Consider the following 22,236-nt stretch of genomic DNA (forward strand, 5'->3'; position numbering starts at 1 on the left):
CAGGTCTGGTTATAATATTCTACAGATACAAAACAACACACTTCAAGTCTTCCACAATTTTAACCTTAATCTCAAGAAAAAGACCCATGAGTCTAACTGTGCTTTTGTTTTGCAAAACTGTGACATTCATCTGTAGAAATAAAGCATGCTCATCTTACCTTTCAGCTGGCAGAAGTTTTTGCACTTTTGATGTGTATGCTCATGAGTTGCCCTGTAGATCTGAGGCAGCAAAGACAGGTACCAGCATCAGCACCTATAGAAACAAGCTCTCCTTAGCTGGATTGCTTGAACTGGAATGAAGAAATTCTTGCTTGTTCAGAATTTATCACAAACAAAAATCTGTAAATTCATACAGTCACTGAAAATGTTTCCAGAGATACACAACAATTACTTGAGTTTATTAAACTTGACTGTTATTTTGAAATATTTACTTTTAGATAGTCAGTGACAAGAGAATCTTCATTTTAGCACCTCACTGAAATAAATTCATGCTCTGCATATTGCATGATGCAGGACAACACCAAAGACAATACCCATCCACTGTAAATCACTCAGCTTGCAGTACTATAATAGGGGTACTGGATATATTTGTTTTAATCATACAGACTTTTACACTAACTCTATTTCCCAAGACTGCAGCCTGCTACCCAAATGGCATTTTGGTGAAATAAATTGTTTTTCATAATTAGCTTGCCCCTGCTTTTTAAGAAGCTATTAAACTAATAATTGAGTTTTCCTTTGTAGCATACTGAAAAATGAATTTATTAGGTTCTAATTCCTAATGGAATTAATGTACTCCCTCCCCTAAACAACTAAGCTTCACATTTGAGGGAAGGCTATTTTGCAAGGCAGAGCAGCAGTTCAAAGTGTACCCAAGAACAAAGATCTGAAAAACAGCAGCCAATGACCACACTCCTACCACCTCACAGCACATTTATGTCAGAGTCAGCACTAAGAGATGCACACCACAGCCAAAATTCCAATCAAGTTCCTGCACGTGCTGTTTCCTGTTTGCTGTCCCCTGCCTGCTCCTTTGTTCAGCCCTACAAAGCACTCATTTGGGCTCTTTCTGTTGTGGTTCCCCCCCTGCACGGATTAGACACTAGGACTTAAAGTGGAATTCAGGCTATTTGCTTGCAGCCCTTGAACCTCAGTTTCTTCAGAGACCACAGAAGTAAGGGAATACAGCATACATGCTATTCCAGAAGCTGAAAACAGAACAGTTCAATATAGTGAATAAACCTTACAATACTCTGTGAACACAAGAACTCACTCAATGGTGTAATGAGAAAGTAAACATGGGTTTTACATGAACACCACGAACTGGACAGCATTGTTTGAGACTGCTTTAATATTCAAGAGACGAAGTACATACAAAAACGTAAGTAAAAAAAATAATTCTTAGGCATTATAATCAAAGCAGTACCAGTATCTATTACCAACAAGCATTTGGCAAGTCATTATCATTTTAATAATGAAACATTATTTCTGCAGCATTACATGGCACTTACAGATATACAAACAACGCTTTTTTTTTTTTTTAAACCTCAGTGCATAGTTACCTCAGAAGGGAGCATCCTGGACAAAATACAACCCTGAAAAAATTTTTAAGTGTAATTTAATCAAGATGTTGCTATACAGCACTTCTGTAAGACACATACAGCGCAGAAAACACATTTTGATAACTTTAGGTGTCTCTGATAACATAAAAGGGAAAAAAAAAATTAGTTCATCTTTCTCTTCTTTGCTTTAGCAGGAGTTTGGTCATTTTCAGGATTTGGTTCCCAGAGTGCATTCCTTACAAATCTGGAAGCTGCTCCTTTATCAAGTTTGGATGCCTTTTTCTTGTCTGCTATTTCTTTGACCTTGTTCATGTATGTTCTTATTCTCTCCTAGAAAAAAAAAAAAATATATATATATATATATATATATATATATATATATATATATTTAGTGCTTATATTTACACGCACACAAGGGGTTTTTGTGTTGGGTTGTTTTTTTTTTCTCCCCAGACCGTCCTTCCAAGTTTACCACTAGAGTAAAATCAATTAGTAGGAGCACTCCACATGGTACCTTTCTATAACAAACAGAAAAATAGCATCTCCTAAATATATACCACGCTCTTTGCAAATTTAAGGCTTCCCTTTTAGCAGATTCTCCAACATGGGTACCTACCATACTAATATTTGCATGACATCCATCACCAAAGAAACATGAAGTCCTACAGCTGTACTGTAAGACAAGGGAATTGTATTTAATGTTGCTAAAAAATACAAAAAAAAACAAAACAAAACAAAAAGTTTGGCCTCAGTAAAGATGGCAAAATGAATATTTAGATATGATGTATTTATAAAATTGCACTACTCACTTTCTATGAAAGAGGGGAAGATGGAGAAAAAAAGAAGGAAGAAGAAATCAGCATAAAGCATCTTACAAAAGTCAAGAAGTCACAAGCATTAAGTATGCAACTACACAAAAGATCTGTGGTCAAGATCCTGAAAAGGTTCATTGCTAAGTCTCCCCTGACATATTCAAAGCAATCTGATGAATTTCCAGCTGTACTAGAGATATCTCTTATGACCATAAACGATCAAAAAGCCTGTTTCCACTGCCATTCTCTAAAGAGGGAATACATCCTTTCTTGTCACCTTTGCCTACAATAGTCATTGAGTGTCTCATGTCATGTTGAACAAAGCATGGCTTTGACCCAGCCTCACCTGCAGATCCCCACCAGTTTAACCATCTCATTTGTGTGCATGCTCACCCTCAGCCAGTTCTATAATCAATAAAGAAAATTACTTTGAGAGCGTAAACCCTCTAAGATGGGAATCACGTTCTGTTAAGTGCCTGCTTCTCCTCACTTAGTAGAGAGGACACTTGCAGTAATTCTGTACAGTAGGTAAAAGGTTGGCTCACAGATTTCACGTCTAGATATTTAGCCCAACATGGCCTTGAACTGTAGGGCCTTCAGGTGTTTCTGTACTACATGCAGCAAACAACAGTAATGCATGCATGTGTGATGCACATATGCTTTACCCAATGCATGAATTGCCAGAGTGGACTAACAGGACATTTATGGATATTGATAACTACATACATCCTGGTATTACCTAATCCACGACTACTGACAGCTTTTGGAATGTGAAACATCACCTACAAGACCTGCACTACAGATCTGATTTTTAGTTCTTCACTGACCCTTACAAGCAACTGATTTGTCAAAAAAATTGGACAATCTTGTGTCAAAAATCAGCTTTAATGAAGAGTGCTTTTCAAGGTCTGAAATCATGACAGACTGCGATTTTTTCCGGTGCCTGAGATGGTTCATGAGAACACGTGGCAAGCCTACATATATCAACATGGGAAGAAGCAGCTGACTAATATCAAAATGCTGAAAGAAATGAACTCTGATAGCTGGAATGCGAGTTTTATTAATATCATTTGAATCCCAATATACTCCCTGTACATACAGAAGGAGCAATTCTAAAAACAAAACAATCATGATGGAACAGTCTTTTTATTCCCTTTCCACATGAATAAGAACATCACAATGCTCCTGGAAGAAAGGAAAGAGCTGAAAGGAATCTAGCCTAGAATAAGTCACTCATTCTTCAAATTTAAAACGACTGCCAATTGTGAGGTAAAATACCAGCATAAAATACCCACACACAGTAGAAGAGATACAATTTATTTTTAGTATAACAAAATTAACGCAATATTCAGATGCTATATAATATAGGAGGAACAAGAAACTGACTGAGAGTTCATGAAATATTAACCGACCCATTTTTTAATGGGATACAGTCTAGACTACTGAAAACCTCACAAAATTAAAAATAGAAGGATTCTTGTTATTCAAGCTAGCTTTCCACATCTTTCATTCCTATCTTCTATTGCTCCTGTTACCTAAGGATTGCATTTAAGCTAAGTATATTATGATTGCCTAGATTTAGTGTTTTCATTTATACCAGAATTAAAAAGGGTAGCTCGAAGTTTTGAAATCTATTTTTTTTCTTTAAGCTGAATGATTTGATATTTTAAGTCAGCAGAATTTTTCAAGATACCATGCCTTCTGTACTGCAGTCATGCATCTAAATGGAATATAAAGACAAACCTAAAAGATTTATTACAGGCTGTAAATATGTCACTAATGCAGAATTACTGGACAATACACATACAACTGGTGCCAAAAAAGCTTTTAGCTTTGTTGCTGAACTGGATTCTTTACTGCTGAGAAAATGAATTAATGGAGGACTTGGAAGAAGGGGGGGCTCTTTCCCGTCTTTGCTAGTAAATCAACCACACTAGGCTTTCAGAGTCATACAAAAGTAAGAAAAAGACAGCCTCAGAGATTAACATGATTCCAAGTATTCCTAAGAAAAAAAAAATGCCATACTGGAAGTTATAAATTATTATCAGGCATGAAACATTTTTCTATTTAACAGATACAAGTGAAAAGCTATTCTGTTCAGAATTCGATTCTCAAAAAGAGAAATGGAGAAGCAGAAAGACAAGATGGCACTATTCATCTCGTTGCTTTTTCTTATTTCAGTGGGCTCTACAAATGATACTTCAAACTGCGCTGTTTGGAACTAAAAATACAAATTTCTTAATTTAGAGAACCCAGTAGGGCATACTAACAGGCAATTAGATAATATTACGTAGCATATGGGTGCTATCATGGCCATATGCCAATTTCAGAAGATACAAATATACATCTGCTTCTATATGAGTTCACAGCTCTGGACAAGTAAAGCACTGAAAGCATGCAATGTAAGAATCTTACCAGTTCCTGTTTCACTGGATGTTCCTTTGGATTGATTCCCTGAGTAGCCAAGTATACTACAAGAAGAAAAGGTGGTTTTGATATGGATGGCTGTGATGACTTAGTGCCCAATTAACCAGTCAAATAGGAAAACTGTAATTGCCACATGAAACTATTAATCATGGTGCTTAACCACATGGTTAAGTATCTGACAGCAACACCGTTATCAAATATTGCTGTTAAAAATACATATATATAATAAATAAATACATAAAATACATAATGCAGTTAAACTTTGCCCTTTTAAGAAGGACAGAAAAGGTTGCCAAAAAAAAAAAAAAAAAGCCACAAAGATTCTCAGGCATGTACAAAGCCAGCTTCTGTAATTATCAACATCATTTACCTTAGGAATAGCAACAATTTGAGTCCTTAGAGTTAATCATCAGTTTCTATCTATTTGGCTATGAAATACATTTGATAATAGATTTGATGTTTGCAGCTAGAAAGCATTCAAACAGTGATCATCTGAACCTTGTCCTCCTATCACATACTTACCCCAGAACATTGAATTCAAGGTGTACGCTGAAACCAAATCCAGTTTTGCTTGCTCAAGTGGCTCTAACTAGAATGAAAAGAGAAAGTCATTTACACATTTTCAAGATGTAAACATATTTTAGCAGCGTGCCTATTTCCAAACTGAGCATTAATGCATTCATAGATACATACTAAATTAGCATTTTTTTTTACAGCACAGGTTCACTGAGATGAAGCCTGTGTTTTCCTGCCACCTCAGGACCATACCCTCCTCTCCAAACAGTCACGTCATTTTCCCAGCTTGATCTTAAATTCCACAGTACCATATGGCCAAAATAATAAAACCTCTTAGTGTGGAGCTCTTTGACTCTTGTTCCCGCAGTCAGGAAAAAGACCCTATTTTTTCCACAAAAAATAGTTTCAAAATAGTTTCTGCTATCACCAGAAGAAAAAAGAATGTCTGAGTATTATTGAAGCTCAGATACGAGTGTGCTGTGAACAAGTGATGAACACTAGTATACATATAACATATAGCATTAGATTGCATTTGATGCATGCTAGAACACTTACAGCTGCCCAGCAAAGGAAGAAAAAAGGTAATGCCTTGTTTTTTTTCCCCTCAACTGTCAAAGTCAATTTATTGGTTTAGTCCTATAGGATTTCCAGAGACTCTGATAAGATCATTGTATAGTTCACTACTTCTAACATGGATACTGTCAAAAGATCAGTGTTGTCAAGACTGTTTTCCTCATAACTCATTTATTTTAAAAACCCCCAGAGGATAAAAAAAAAAAAAAAAAAAAAAGGTTCTCATGTTAGCTTTTCCTTGCCCCAAAGAAAGATGATACATGTAAGGTTTTAAATGTTACAAGACAGATAGACTTTTATGAGATCTTCAGGCAGTACTCTGCTGTCTTTATGTTCTGAGGGAGGAAAAAAAAATCCAAACATCCACAAACTTTACAGGCTTGTGCTTACAACACAGCTAGAAGAGACAACTCAGTTTTTCAGAGACCAGATTCTGCAAGTCAACAGGAAATCAATTCTCAATGTTGACAATTCATCTTCACATCCTTCTATATCAACCACATTTCTGTGATGTTTGTTGTGAAAAGGACATGGACAACTTGGAACGAGCTCTCTGCTCGGGAAGAGCGCTCAGCATGCACTTTTGGGAAGGTGAAGTATAGGATAGAAGCCCATTACCTAAATGATTCACTGGTAGAATCTTCACTTTCCACCTTTGAAGAATATACATTTCATCACTTAGTTCATAACATCATCTGGGTATCTTACAAACGCAGAAGTTTCAAATATTGGGTGTGACAGGTAGGCAGTGTAATATTTGTTATTTCTCTGTGCAGTGGCTAAACAGACCCTGTATTATTAACAGAAAGGCTATCAAGTGGAAGATGATTTACCTTCTGGAGAAGCTCACTTCTAGGAACTGACATCATTGTCTTCAACATCTCATCTACCGAAGTAAGAGATTTTTCAAATGTTGCAAGATAATCATGAATTTCAGTGGGATATTCTTCTGTGTTAATATCTTCTGCCATTTCCACCTAGAAAGAAGCAGCAAAATCAGTAACGCTCTCTGCAGATTCAAAAGACTATTTTAAAATAGAAACCACAAGCATTTATTCATTAAACATTATAAAAAGTGTCTCCTCCTGAAGAATTCCAGCCATCAGCATCAGTAGTGAAGTAGTGACACAGTTAAAGATCCCATAGCTCCAGGGATAAATCCCAACTGCTGTACAAAACAGCATGAAGGAGAATTACAAGTGATACCTATTCTTGTACCGGTCCCAAAGCAGTACTTAACTTTTATGGTCTGTGATAGAAGGAAATTATTTGCTTGCTTAAAAGTGCTCTAAATATCTAGTAAATCACAGTACATAAAGAGCTAAACCAAGCGCACACGTGCAAAAATTAGAGATATAGCTTCAGCCCATCCTAGGAACAGACATGACTTCAGCTTCAGAGTGGTTATGTAGCCCCAGTTATGTCAGGGTCAGTTATCTCTCTCAATCTTAAATTTAAGAGTTGGTCCAAGAAACGCTTCCTGTGAACTCTGCATCCAGCTCTCTGAATTCTCTGTAGACCACTTTAATCTGAGATATAACTCTAGCAGTAATGAAACTGAGTTGATTTTGATTTCCGAATGCAAATCTTGTAGACACATCCATGCAAAGCAACTGTGAGATCAGCAAAGATGTGAACGATCCCAGAGCACGCCAGTTTTGATCCCAGCATGTGCAGTAATGGGGCATGGCTACTGCCAAGCCATCTGGTCACTGGCTTCCAATCAAGATCTTTAATTAGATTCCTCTCCAATCATAAAACACATTATCTTGGAAAGCTGATGTTACTTAAATCTGCGTCATTTTCTACAGCTTCTACTGATTGAGCAACAATTTTTTTTTTTTTATGTTAAAAGAAGAAATACATTGTTTTCCTGCTAGTTTGCAGGGCTGCATCAGGAACAGTGGGTTCATCTGGATCACTGCAGTCCCTTCTGCTTGGGGTCAGTGGGGTCACTCCCAGCTGCTGAGTGCAGAAGGTGGGAGCTCTGGTTGGAGAAACCACACTCTCAAAGTTTGATCTCTGAATACCAAAGCCACGCAGCCAGCACAAACTGCAAGGAAACAGCAAACAGCTGTCATATCACTGCTGTTTGTTTTAGATAGAGATCTGATCTTTCCCTTTTCCAGGCAAGAACACAGTTTGTGTAGAGAGCTTTCTTTTTAGTTATATTGTCTCCTGGAGGTCAAGCAGGAGGAAGACTGAGAGGAACAACAGCATGGCACTATTTTCCTCAGGTCTCCTGAAACCTCCATTTTTAGCCACGTCAATGCAATTCCAAAGACATGAAAAGCCAGTTAACAAGCCCATTTCCATTGCTTTTATTTACATGGTTGAGTTATAATCCTACTCAGATGACTTCTTATCTTGGTCAGAAATGCTTTACTATACACTGAGGGTCCCCTCCATACCCCAGCATGCAACTCAAACCATTTCAATACCAACTCGGTCAGCTGCAGCATACCTAAGCAAGAAAGCTAAGCTGAACCTACAAAACACTGCCTACAAAAAGGTAAACAGCAATATAATTATTTCTACTCCCTATGATAGCATTGTTTGCATTTCATTCAATGCTACTTGCATTACAATCACCTTTCTCAGGCTGACTGAGAGCCCACCAGCTATCTGATAACCTTATAATACAGCACAGAAAATATTTAAAGCTACAGAAGACACTAAATTTGGCCAGCTGTTAACACAGTTAAGCTTGGTTAGAAGATGTCTGTCAGCATGCATTTACTATACTTACAAATACAGGGAGAGAAGTGTTATCCAATCCAACAATCAAAAACAGGGTTTACTGCTGCCTACAGTAATTTACCTACTATGGTCTTATGTTATGAATGTGCATGAACACATTGACAAATCCCAACTTTTCTGCCTCTTTTTTTTTTCCCTATGCTGGTTGCCCTGATAAAAACAAAAAAAAACCAACAGCAACAAACTCCCACAGCAGGAGCACGTTACCAATAAAAATAATTCAAGCTATTTCACCATAGTCGCATGGACACGCAGTCACCAGAACATACATTACATTCCTCTCAATATCCCAAAGTAACCCTACAAAATGAGGGAGGGAAAGAATACATATAGTAGGAAAGAAGAGAAACAGCTCAAAATAAGTTTTTCTACAAGAGGTACATAGCATGAGATATTTACTTGACACTTAATTAGGAAAGGAAAACAGTGTGTCAGCCATCACTGGAACAAGGTTGTACTCAGGCAGTGAAGGGTAGGGCAGTCAGCCTAAGTCTGCTTCTTGTGCCAAGGAAGGGGGGAGAATGTGTCAAACTTGTGTTTGCAGTTCAGCAGGAATCAGAGCAAGTTCCTCCTCCTGCTGTGCAGGGCCCTCTCTCTTTTCATTACACTGTTGTTTCAGCATTACTAATCTCCAAGCAGGATACATTACAGTGTTGGCACATGCCAACAATAAGGCAGCAGTCAACAGCCTACAAGAGTTTTGATAGTATTAAATCAACAAGAACAAACTTACACTGCATTAGAAAACATGCACACCGGAAACTCCACAGACCTGTTTCTGCCAAAACCAACACACACACAGCACAGTCACACCTGCTGAATGACAAAGGCAAGGACTGAGACCGTATCAGTGACTCTGTAATTACACCTAAAGGTTACACTGCCCTCCATAGTTACGTTTCGGTTATTAAACCACAAACATTTCCTCAAAGTTCTGCAAGTGTTTCCCAGTGTATTTTGAACAAGCAGAAATTCAGTTCCAGAAGTGGACGTTTACTACACTGATATCTTTTGTTGGATTTGCTGGCTTTCAACTGTATTTTATTTGCCCCAGAGATCCAACTTAAAAGTAAGAGTACTACAAGTATTCAGATACGTGGAGGTATGAAAATATTTGCTGATCAAACATGAGCACGGGGAAAAATAAGGATAAGAACATATTTCCATCAGCAAGTAACACAATGGTGAACATATAATCTGTGGTTGTGCAATGACAGTACCTTATAAGACCTTTAATTTTGAGAACGCAAAGGAAAGCTCAGAACCCATAAACACAACATGAAAAAGGCCAATTTTGATTGAAGACATTGAGAGAAACAAAAAGCGTGGACAAATGTGGCATGACTTCATGACATCAATCTACCAGGAACAAGTTTCCCTTTTAACCCTACGGTTTTTACCAACATAAGCCTCAGCAATCAGTTGCCTGCTGGCTCAAAAAGAGAAACAAATCAACCCCACTTTCCTTCCTGCCCACCTGGACATCAAAACTGTCCCTCTTATTTTGAAAAACAAACTCTAATTAGGATGTGGGTGCATAATGAGAGATTTTGCTGAAGAAGCATGGGGAAAGTAACAGAAGCTACAGGTATACATCAACATGGTAACATGAACCCTCAAAAGACAGAATTAAAGTACATTCAGCGTCCCACATGTGATTTCCACCCACAATTAAAACAGCACTTTCAGGATAAAAATGATTTATTGGAAGTAGTTTGTAACGAGTAAAAAGATGACAAAAAAAGAATTAAGCATCCAGCACTGTGTTTAATATTGCATCACACTTAGCACTTCCTACTAGTTCTCACCTTTTTTAAGCACTACAAAGCCTTGTTTTCAAACTGAGCTCAGATCTTTTACTTTTTTTCAGATGATTCGCCTAACAAAAAACAGATGAGACTCTCTTGCTTTTCACTGATATCTATGGATTACGTACAGAAAACCAAAAGAAACCCAAACACTTTTAGTCAGGGTAGGTAAACCCCTTTCAGATTCAAATCAAATGCATTAGCAATGTGGGTATGACAAACCATCTATGCCAGTATCTAAAATTTGGCACTGTCCTCCCTCTTTCAAATTCTGAATCAGAACTTGTAGTGGCTGTAGGTGATACACAAGCATGGCAGATGTCTATTCTGCTCTAACATTAATTCACTGCTGCAGCTGTACAGCAACGAAGACACATGGAACAAACATCTTAAATTTAAAACTACTTGAGACCACAACAAAGCTTCTTAATTACAAACATCTTCTGGACAAATAAATCCACTTTGTTTTGGACAGAGATATCCATTTTATTCCATATTTGCAACACTGTAAGTACCATAGGATCTGGTCCATGGCAAAGACTGCTTAGCACTACTACTGCATAACAAGTAATTAGGTACTTGCTAATTATCACCGTGTCCATAGAGCTGTTCCTTCAAGGCAGCTTGGGGCAGCTGGAGAGTGCATCTACTGAGCACAGTTACAGTGCTTCAAACACCAACACACAGTCTTGTTTGCAAAAGCAATTAAGCCTATAATGAAATACCAGATATGCAGCATTAGCTTCTCTTGATTCCCTTAAAAATATTCCAATCCAAGCCACAGGAGTTATCCAGTGCACCCTTTACACTACTTTATGCAAAGGTAACAGCCAAGCAATCGCTTTTAACCCTGACATCAAAGCTAAGCTCCTGGCAGTATTCCAACCTGCACAGAAAAGCCCTGCAATACACCTGGCATCACCAGGTTCTTGCTGATGCCACTGAGATTTAATCTCATCAGTCCCAGAGGATCTGCAAAGTTTATTGTACTCTGTCTTAAAGGAATACCAAAATTTAAAGGAAGGGAATAATATTTTTAAGGCTCACTTGCATTTCAGCCCACAGGGATACGATGAGAAACCAAGTATCCCATCCTAGTTCTTATTCACTTCTACTCTATCTACATAGGGAGAAACTTTCAACTTGATCCCTATGATTCCCAGAACATTTTTATTCTCTGTACAGTTTCATCAGCAGTGCTAGATTCCAGAGCCGATGACAAAGTCATTTCCTCTGCTGAACAAATCCAATATATGCTGGCTCTTGTTCAGCTCAAATCTGTCAGTGCTCCCATCAGCAAGCACAACAATAAAACCAGCTGTCTTTGTGTTTGTCCAGAACACCTCTGAGTGAGACATGTTCATAAAAGCTCTCACACTATGCTAGGACAGCTCATTTCAAGACAGGCTTCCAAGTGATGGTAGGTTTGAACGTGTGACTGGTCTCACACTTCTGGTCGCACTGAAAACCAAGAAGCACGTGTACAGCAAAACTATACTATAAACCCTACTATAGTTTACTGAGTTGTGTCCACTTTGACAATGTATCCCTGTATTTTTTTTTCTTTTCAGTCTGTGAGAGTAGTCAATAGTTCTGCCCTACCAAATTCCCAGCAAACAGAAATGAACAAGTGCCCCATCTGCAGCTACTCAACCCTGGAGTTTCCTGCTTCTTCCAAAACATGCTGCCACACATTTCCTCTAGCCCCCATTTCTACAATCCATGAAAAACATACTTTCTTTCACTGGAATTTCATTTTCTACATTTACACTTTCTGCAGTACCTTTTTCTGCTGATCTGAACAGCGATCCTAATGTACTTTTGGCTGTTCGTTAGTTGACCATGCTAGCAAAACAGCCTGAACTGAATTATTTTAACCACAGCCTGTACAAGCAAACTCTATCTCCACTTTGAAAATCAGGCTCTCCTTACAATAGACACTGATTTCTTGATATTCCTTGAGTTCCAACACCATTTTATAGAACCACCACACATCACTGAGTTGGAAGGGACCTTTAAAGGTCATCTGGTCCATCTCTCACGAAGTGAACAAAGACACCTACAGCTCAATCAGGAGCTCAGAGCTCCTTCCTTGAGCTCTCGGATGTACCCAAGGACATGGCATCCACCCCCACTGGGTAAACTGCACCAGTGCCACCCTTAATGTAAAATCTTTCTTCTTACCTCCAATCTAAATGTACCTTCTTTTAATTTGAAACCATTTCTCCTTGTCCTGTCAGAACATACCCTGCTAAAGAGTTTGTCCCCTTCTTTCTTATAACCCCCCCTCTCCCCCCATCAGATATAGAAAGGCTGCTCTCAGGTCTCCTCAGAGCCTTCCCTTCTCCAGGCTGCACAGCCCCAGCTCTCAGCCTGTCCTTGCAGAGAGGTGTTCCACCCCTGGGATCGTTTTTGGATGCACTCCAACAGGTCCATGTCTCTCCTGTACTGAGCATTCCATACCTGGACGTAGTGCTCCAGGTGAGGTGTCTCAGCTCAGAGCAGAGGCAGGATCTCCTCCCTCACCCTGCTTGCCACGCTACTTTGGATGCAGCTCAGAATGTGGTTGGTTCTCCGGGCTGCAAGGGCACAGTGCTGGCTCATATCCAGCTGCTATCCACCAATACCCCCAGGTTGCTTTCAGTCAGGCCGTGCTCTATCCTTACATCCTCAGTTTGTACTGATAGTGTAGGTTGCCATGACCCAGAACTCTTAGCAGGAACCCCATGTTTATGTCTACAGCACAACCTGCCTAGGTACAGCCACCCTCTGGGCACGACTTCAGCTGAAAAGCACACAGCCCACAGTCACTTAACAACTGAAGTTAGGCATACATCACCCTGCCTGTGCTCACCAATAGAATGAGTGCCGCACGCAGCTCAGCTTTGGGAAGTCACGGAGCACTCACACGTCTGGGACTGCAGAACATTTCAAAGCTCCCTGAAAGCCTCGGTGCCTCTCGGCCCACACGCAGGCTCCACGACCACGTGTCATTTGAAATAAGCACGTGCACAAATCAAGGCATCCCATAAGCCCCACCTCCTGCTCTTTGTGACCGCCTGGTGCCTGACCAAGCCTGCAGGCACCAGGCCGTGGAATTTTAGCATTTTAGAGTTACGATACCGACCTTTTTGCAAACGTCACCTCCACATCTCCTCCGCTACAGACACACGAGGCTGGAACAACGCAATGAACGTTAGAGGCCCTCGTTCCCAAACTGCTGCTCCTGGCGGCTCCAAAAACCCTTAAATCACACACAGCGATGTGATGACTCTTACACCGAAGGGATGAAGGCCTCGATTCCCACCTCCTCAGCCCCACTGACGGACCCGAGCCAGCAGCACCGCTCGCCGGAAAGCGCGCTGAGAGCGGAAAAGCGACGGGGGGCGGGGCCTACGGCGGCGCGCGGTGATGACGTCACGTCGTCGCCAGTGGGCGGGAATGGCGGATGTTACCTCACGGCCTTTCCCCGGTGGGTGGAGTTCGCTGCAGCGCGCTCTGAGGAAAGAATTTCTTAGTGACGTTTAACCCAAATCTCCCCTCTTTCGGTTTAAAGCCATTCCCCCTTGTCCTGACGCCATCGGACCGCGTAAAATGTCAGTCCCCCTCCTGCAGCCTTCTGTAACTGGAAGGAATGAGGGGAATGGTGCTAGATGTTTGGGGTTCGCTGCCCTGCACGCTTCTTGGGGCATGCAGCGTAATGTAAAATATCTCAAAAATGAACTTCCTTCTCGTTGGCTGGTTTTCGAAGGAGTCTGTTCTAATTAAGTCAGTATGAACTGCAAACGAGTCTTTTTCCCTAAGACTGGCTGGAAACTTATCTGAAGATCTTCAGTCACAGTGCTGGTTTACATCTTGTCATCTCCTTTACCTCCGGGAGATTTAGATGTTTTCAGTTTCAACAAAAGCTGGATGAAAAAGCAATGCAAGTCTGCAAGTATTTCAGGGCAATAATAGAACCCATTTTGTTGACTTTTTCACAACCGCTTTATAAAAAAACACAGCCTCATTATCTCATTCATTCTCCCCAGTACAATTACAGTTACTAACTGTATGCAAAAGGGAATTCAGAGGAGATTTTGTGTATAATATTTAAAAATGCAACACATTGAAGGGTAACAGAAACAGCAAGACTTGAATTCCTAAATAAAACCCCACAGAACATTTGGCACACAGTCAACTCATTCTGACCTCTGTGTGCACATGTCACAGATTGGGTACCCAGAGAGGGAAGCTTGATTGATTGATTGAGAGGGAAGACAGATTGATTTACCAAACATTAGGTAGGAAGTTTCTGCAAGAGTCATATTTCCTAAACCCCACGTTTTGTTTCAGTCGCAAGATGAAAGGAAAATGCAGTGCTGATCAGCCAACACTGTAGAAGATTGTAACCAGGTACAGAATTAATGCAGTGCAGGCTGGACTCAATCAGTCTTTCACGATCTTACACTGTGGCTCTTTGTCGCCTTCTAGTGGATTACTTCTGTTATACATGTTAGTGGCTCCAAACTGCTGATTTGTGGCTATATTCAGTTCACTGGGGTGAACTTAGTGCCGTGGGTCCTCGAATTTCTTGAAGCAGTTCACTAAAAAGACTGCTAGGTATGGCAGAATTGTCTTCTGCTAAAATGGCTCTCTCACTTGTTCGTCTTTCAGAGAAATGAGGACCTAAGGATTTGCATTTATCACAGCCAAAGTCTGATTTGAGATGCAGCATATGCAATTGAGTTGTTTTATGTTGGTGCCACTGTGAAAGTGTATTACGATGTATGAATATCTGTAAAAAAGAAATTTACCCAAGAAAAGCTATACTGCCAGCCAGAACTTAATAGAAGACATTTCATTTGAGAGGGCTATGAATGATTATTGATTTTTCTCTATAATTCCCAAAACAACAGAAAACAATCCTAAATACTTTTGCCAGAATAGTCAAAGTGATAGGCATCCTTAATGTAATTAGACCTTTATTATGATTTATCTCACTATATACACACCACATATTGACTCCTGCAGAGTAGGCAGGGATGCCAAATCCCATAGGCTTGACCTCACTGGAACCATTATGCTTACAAGAGAGCAGAAGGATTTCTGTTCTGGGGTCACTTCCAGTATTCTTATCAGGATTATTAATACTTTAAGATGGGCGTATTTGCAGTATTTAAGATGAGCATTAATGTTTTATCAGTTTACTGTTAAAAGTCTTGATATTTCAGAATATTAGACTGCCTCAACTTTTCACCTCAGAGGGTCTGACCCACAGATTTTGTTTAAAAGAAAGCTTCTTGTTGCCTGTTTTACACTTTCTAATGTCTGTGGAGTCCTCAGTTGTATTTCTGTGGCTCGAATGACATGATTTACTAGCTGCTCCTCCCTTGGGCATTATTTTAAAGCAAAATGCATCTCACTAAATTATGGTGAAATGAAACTTTCCAGATTATTTGCATTTTGGTAAAGATATCAAGAGGAGATGTCTAATCACATAAGCCTGTGTCATGCCAAACACCACAGCCTGAAGTACAGACCAGCTGTGGTGACTCCAAGTCCCAGGAAATAATGCTACTGAAAAAGCCTTCTCACATAATAAATCACTTTTTATTCTGGCAAACCATATCTTAAACCTCCAGGGAGTCAGTAGCTGTGCTGAAATTGCTAAAGTAATTCAGACTTAAATCAGATTTAATTCTGTAAGATTACAGCTAATCTATTTTGAAACTTAGTTGAGAAGTGTTGTGGTACCTCTGGTCAGCCCATAGGTTGGGTTTGTGTGCTTGTCTGAGACTCTACAATATCACATTTTAATCTATTTCAAGAAATGAGTTAGTCTGCACCTGGGTACCTGACCTGCAAACCATTTCACCATTGAATTACCTGGCTGTAATGCTATGAAAAGCACAGCAATGACAGCAGAGCAGCAAGGTCCCAAGCTGCAGCAAGCGAGGATTTATTCAAGTGCAACACTCATTAGCACAGAAATAAAGGAAAAAAGCTTTGAAAAAAAGCTTCCTCCCTTCAGAAGGTCTCAGGTACACAGGATCTCTAGCAAAATATTCTTGCTTCCACTGCCATCCCTTAAATGAGAATGGAAAGGGGTGGATTCTGGCTCCACTCCCTTCTAGTCACTCAGATGCTTTGCATGCACTTGACCTCCCTTTGGTTGGCCCTGCCTTCCCATCAGATGCTCCATCAGTGGTTCAGGCTGTGACTCAGCATTTCTGCTACACTGGCCTACTGTGTTTAAAGTCAGTTTATGGCCAAAATCATTAAAAAGCAGAATATTGGAAGATACCTTGTAAAATCCCAGGCTGGGACATGCAGACCAGCTCAGGAGATATTAGTATGTGGAGTACACTTGTATCAGAAGCCCTTAGCCACATTAAGAAATCTCTGGGCCTTTCATGATTTTTAGGTCTGTTTCTTTGGGGTGTAATCTAATTAATCTATGCCATCTGTTCTGTAGGCAGATCAGTGAATTACCAGAAGAGGGCGTAGCAGGAGTAAGGTGAAGCGTGGACATCCCTCTGCTCATCTGCCCGCCTACCTGCACTTGCCGCTGAGTGCAAGAGGGGTGAGTACCTGATGTTTCCTTCGGCTCATGAGAAGACAAAATGGTTGCTGGTTGCTAACTGGTAACTACAGGCAGCTCAACAGCATGCTTATGGTAATTTACTCTGCCTGTATTCTACAGAGATCAGATACATGAAAGGAATAGGCAAGCAAGGCAGGAAGAGAGAATTTACAGTGATTTATTACAAGGCAAATGATAAGTATAGGAAGATGAAGATGTCTGACTGTCAGATTTGTGCCCCAGCCACTAGACTGGATAAAAAGAGTGTATAATCAAAAAATATTAGGATGTCATAATCACAAAAAAAAAAAAAAAAAAAAAAAACCAGGAGAATTAGGTAAAGTAGACTATGATAACAAAAGAGAATAAATAAAAGGCTGACCCCTATCCTAGGCTCACCCACAAAACACCAGCAGAGGCAACCTCTAGAAGAGATCCTTCCCCACTGGTAGCCAGCTCTTAAATAGGTCTAGGAGGGGTGGAGCCAGGCAGCACAGGTGAATTGCCTTCACCTGTGCTGCTCTGGCTGACTCATTGCTCACCTCAGGTGATCAATCAGAGGTTCAGGCCGTGACTCAGCAGTTCCCATACAAAGGGAAATACAGTCTTGTGGCTAACCCACAGGGAAGTCTCTCATCTTCAGGAGCTAAAACCCAAAAACTATAGCAGTGGCACTTAGGACAGTGGAAGAGAAGTATAACCTCCAACATTTTCCGTGTTCTGATACAGCCTGCTGGATTTGGTAGTGGTATATGTTGCACCGTATGCCCAGGTGAACTTAGACTCACCTTTCAGATAAAAAGTTCTGGAAATGTTTTTCATTTTTTTCTGCACTCGAATTAAATTAGAATGGCTTTAAACATACTGAACAGAGGTTCTTTTCCCTTTTGAAAACATTTCTAATCAAAATACAGATGTAAAAGTATGTGGAAAGAAGGAAACTGAGCTCTATAACCTTGTTTTTGAGAGGAAAAATAATATAATTCAATAAAACTGGCTTAAACTCTTTGATTAAAGCTTTTTTAACATAACAGATAGGGAGGCTGAGATCTACACCGAGATAAAGACGGTTAATACAGATCAAAAGAGCTTGTGTCCGTGCCAGCTAGATTAAATGACAGGATGTGGTGAAGTGCTGGATGCTGTATCTTGTTACTTTACATATGAAACTTTATTTGCTGGATGCAAATATATTGATGAAGTTATATGCATTTATATATGAAAACAGTAGAAATAGATCAAAAGCAGTCTACCACGCACAGAGTATTTGTTCTGATATTGTTCCAACACTGCATTTCTTCCAATTCATAGAATGGCTTGGGTTGGAAGGGACCTTAACAACCATCTGGTTCCAACCTCTGCTGTGGGCTGGTTGCCACCCAACAGACCAGGCTGTTCAGGGGCCCATCCCTGGCCTTGAAGGCCTCCAGGGATGGGGTACCCACAGCTTCTCTAGGCAGCCTTTGCCATGGCCTCACCAATCTCTGAGTACAGAATTTTCCCCAGGCTTCTAACCTCAGTCTCTCCTCTTCCTTTTAAACTAAAGTTTAAAACCATTCCCCTTTCCCTATCACTCGGGCTGTGTAAAATGTTGATCTCTCTCCTGTTTATAAGCTCCCTTAAATACTGGAAGGCAATGACATCACCCTGGAACCTTCTCTTCTTCAGCCTAGCTCCCTCAGCTTTAGGAGAGGTGCTTCAGCCCTCTCATTGTCTTTGTGCCCTCCTCTGGACCCACTCCAACATCCTTCTTGTGCTGAGCACCCCAGGCCCAGATGTAGAACTCCAGATGGGGTCTCATGAGGGCAGAGCAGAGGGGAATGATCACCTCTGTTGCTCTGCTGCCACCTTTGTTTTCATGCAGCCAGGATACCAGTGCCCTTCTGGGCTGCAGACAAACACTGCTGGCTCATGTTCAGGTTTTCATCCCTCAGAACCTCCAAGTCCTTCTCCACAGGGCTACTCTTAAGGAGTTCATCTCCCAGTCTGTCACATATCTGGGACTGCCTTGACCAAGATGCAACATGTTGCACTTGGCCTTGTCAAACCTCATTAGGTTAACATGGGCCCTCTTTTCAAGCCTGCATGGCGTCCCTTCCTTATATCAACTGCACCACTCAGCTCAGTGTCATCAGCAAACTTGCTGAGGGCACATATAATCTCACTATTTTGGTCACTGATAAAGATGTTGAAGAGCACTGGTTCTTAGACAGACCTCTGGGAGACACCACTCATGATCAGCCTCTGCTTGGACATAGAGCCATTGACCTCAACCTTCTGGCTGCAACCATCCAACCAGTTCTTTACCCATTGAATAGCCCAATCTTCAAATCCATCTCTCTCCAATTTAGAGGTGAGGATGTGGTGCAGAACCACATTAAAGACTTTGTACAAGTCCAGACAGATGACAGCAGTTGCCCTTCCTTTGTCCACTGATGACTCCATCATAGAAGGCCACCAGATTGGTCAGGCACCATCTGCCCATGGTGAAGCTGTGTTGGCTGTCTCAGATCACCTCCTCATCTCGCATGTGCCTTACCATTACTTCCAATCAGTTTGTAAACCTGTCATTTTTTTACAGCAATCTGTCACTAAAATTGCAAAAGTAAACTGTATTAGAAATTGAGGGTTTTTTTCTAAATGCTTTAGCATTCCACCATTCTCACTTGTCAGCTACTGTGCTTAGTAGAACCATGTATTTCATTCTCCATCTTCATTTTAGCATGAAACCTAGGACAATGCCAGGAGTAAATCAAAATTAGGACCCAAATTACTGTTGAAAATTTTAAGGACTTTTTCTTTGCATTTATTTACCTGCACATATCCCCTGAAGAGGCAGGGAATGGGGCTGGAAGACCCTTTGGTCTCATCTCATGTGGCTGCTCTTAGGTTTGCCATACATTCTGCAACAGCAGGATGTGGGAGGAAAAGAATGGGAATTTCAGGAAGAGAAAATACTGGTGGATATGAAGATGCCATAGGTGTTACTGTGCTACTGCTCACTTCTGCAAGGCAGCAGAAAGGGTTTGCCATCCTGCCTGGTTGTGTTACAGCACAAGGAAACATGAAATAGAGATTCTGTCAGCTCTGCAGGAAGATTGATGACTCAGAGAATGAAAGGTTTAGCATGAGATGCAAATGAACAGATTTTATTAACAATTCTTATATTTTATTGTTATTTTTCATTGTTGTGGCAGTGCTGCCTAGAAACCTGAGGCTTATGGCACTCCAAGCCCAAAATACTCATAAAAAGATCATCTTTGTCTCAGAAATCATCTACAGAAGATAACAAAAAATGAAGAGGAAAAAAGCCTTTAATAAACAGAGGACATAACTAATGTTGAATTATTTCTGATAGATGCGGGACAGGCTGGAGCAACATCCCAGCATAATCAGGGCCAGACAGTGGTGCAGTGACAGTAAAAGGGGTGCATTATGCCCTCTGAGATAAGGAAGAGATAAGAAGGTACAGCTTCCTTAGAACCCAGCAAAATCACAAATAAGAATTTAAGGCTTTGCACCATGCCTGTAGTCATTCACATCTGTGCAAAGTGAGAATAATGTAGCATTCACACTGTCATGGTAGAAATGTTCATGAAAACAAATTGTCCTGAGTATTTTCCAAGACACAAATATTGCTAGTGGTGGGTTTTAATGCAAGAAAACCCTACCTGTAAGAGGAAGAACTGGAAGCTGCTTGGATTTGGAGACTTCACCATACTTAAAAGATGCACTGTAACAGTGAGTCTGACAATGAGCAACTGCTGCAACCCAACCTGGGAAACAGGCCGAGCTACTACCTCTGAATCACTACTACTGGAAATGGTCCCATCAGGTCTTGGCTGCTGTGCAGCTCTGTGAGACTGCCATTCTGCAGACCAATAGCTTCAGAGAGAGCCTTGAATGTTTCATAACCTCAAAAACCCAAGCAACCTAGGAGGGCTTGTCTGTGCTTGTTTTATTCATGTTGCTGATGGGCTTTTTCATTCAGCTTCACTGCCACTCCTAAGGTCAGGGTTAATGTTGTGATTGGGAAATATTCTGAGAGGCCAGCCCTGCACGCTGACAGGAGAGGAAGCTGTTGTTGTGAGTAGAGAACCTGTCTGTGCATTCTAGACTGGCTGTCCTTACTGTCACATACAGAGAAGAGAACTTACAGGTGCCTCTGTGGTTCTGTAACCCAGCTGTCCCTGCACATGGATACAGTGACTAAAGATGGGTCAAGATTTACTAACATCCTGTGGGCAGGGAAATGCAGGCAGAACTTCAGGAGGTAAAACTGGAACAGACACATCTGCTTCAGAGGCTGTAGCTGTACTAGTAAGCTAGGCAGCAAGGGGCTTGTTCTCTGATAAGTTGGCATATCTTGTTAAATCCAGCTGGTCTCCTGAACAGAGAAGCCACATGCTGGCTGCCTGCTGGGAACAGCTGATGCTATAGACCTGCATCACACCAGCAAATTGGCTGTTTTAATTTTAACAAGGTAAATTCTCAAATACTGATATGATGCATCAATTTTCCAGAGTCCTTCCTTTTGTCTTATGTTTCTTTTGATGCTGGGTTTGAATACCTTCCATATCATAGCTGAACTCTGGAAAAAACAGACAACAGATGATACTTCACCCTCTTCAAAAGGACACTGTATTGTGGCTTCCCATACACAGTTAACACCTGTGATCCTCTGCTTAAAAGTCAATCCAAATCATGGCTTAAACCTTTACATATTTTTTTTTCTGGTGATGGAAAAAATACACCATAGACCATACATAGGCTCCCTGCATGGAAAACTTTGGGGGGCTGAAATACCCAAAGGCCTGTACAAATGGTGAAACTCAAAGTGACTGATTTGAAGGAAGAAATTGATGTGTAACAGCTGGGGACCTGGGTGACACCTGTAAAAAACTGTGTGACATTGTCATTGCCCATAAATAGATCCTGCCACATACATACGAGGATGATTTGCACAGGAAACAAGAAGTAGCTGCCATGAAGGTATGTTTACTACATGTGGTTGCTGATGGTAAATAAAACCATCAAAGCCAGTAGCACATTCCATTCCTGGACAAGGCTGGGGTTTTCCAGGGCATGCCTCAGTACTGCAGCAGAGGGGACTTGTGCATTTCATTTCTGCTGCGTTATGATTTTATTTAGAACGTGCTGCAGCTTTTCAGCCTTCAGGCTGCAGAGGTGCCAGTCTTCAGCAAGAGGGGGAG

General features: G+C 40.7%; 1 protein-coding gene across 1 annotated transcript; it reads right to left on the reverse strand.

The window, feature by feature from the left end:
• Positions 1 to 325: 325 nt before the first annotated feature.
• C1D (C1D nuclear receptor corepressor) lies at positions 326 to 13,840 on the reverse strand. The gene is made up of 5 exons (XM_042884519.1): positions 13,586 to 13,840; positions 6,724 to 6,867; positions 5,324 to 5,390; positions 4,790 to 4,845; positions 326 to 1,892 (listed from the first exon to the last, which is right to left on the reverse strand). Exons 2-5 carry the CDS (start codon positions 6,859 to 6,861, stop codon positions 1,725 to 1,727), a joined length of 429 nt encoding a protein of 142 aa, XP_042740453.1. The 5' UTR covers positions 6,862 to 6,867; positions 13,586 to 13,840; the 3' UTR covers positions 326 to 1,724.
• Positions 13,841 to 22,236: the final 8,396 nt, after the last annotated feature.

The sequence above is a fragment of the Lagopus leucura genome, unplaced genomic scaffold (assembly GCF_019238085.1).
Source record: "Lagopus leucura isolate 7727_CA_CO unplaced genomic scaffold, USGS_WTPT01 Super-Scaffold_73, whole genome shotgun sequence".
In the NCBI taxonomy this organism is placed as follows: domain Eukaryota; kingdom Metazoa; phylum Chordata; class Aves; order Galliformes; family Phasianidae; genus Lagopus; species Lagopus leucura.

Excerpts from the sequence above, each read along its gene's own strand:
- C1D (XM_042884519.1), bottom strand. The coding sequence starts at position 6,861 with ATGGCAGAAGATATTAACACAGAAGAATATCCCACTGAAATTCATGAT. Across the intron at positions 4,846-5,323 it reads CTTGAATTCAATGTTCTGGG|TATACTTGGCTACTCAGGGA; the intron begins GTAAGTATGTGA and ends TTCTTCTTGTAG. Across the intron at positions 1,893-4,789 it reads ATCCAGTGAAACAGGAACTG|GAGAGAATAAGAACATACAT; the intron begins GTAAGATTCTTA and ends TTTTTTTTCTAG.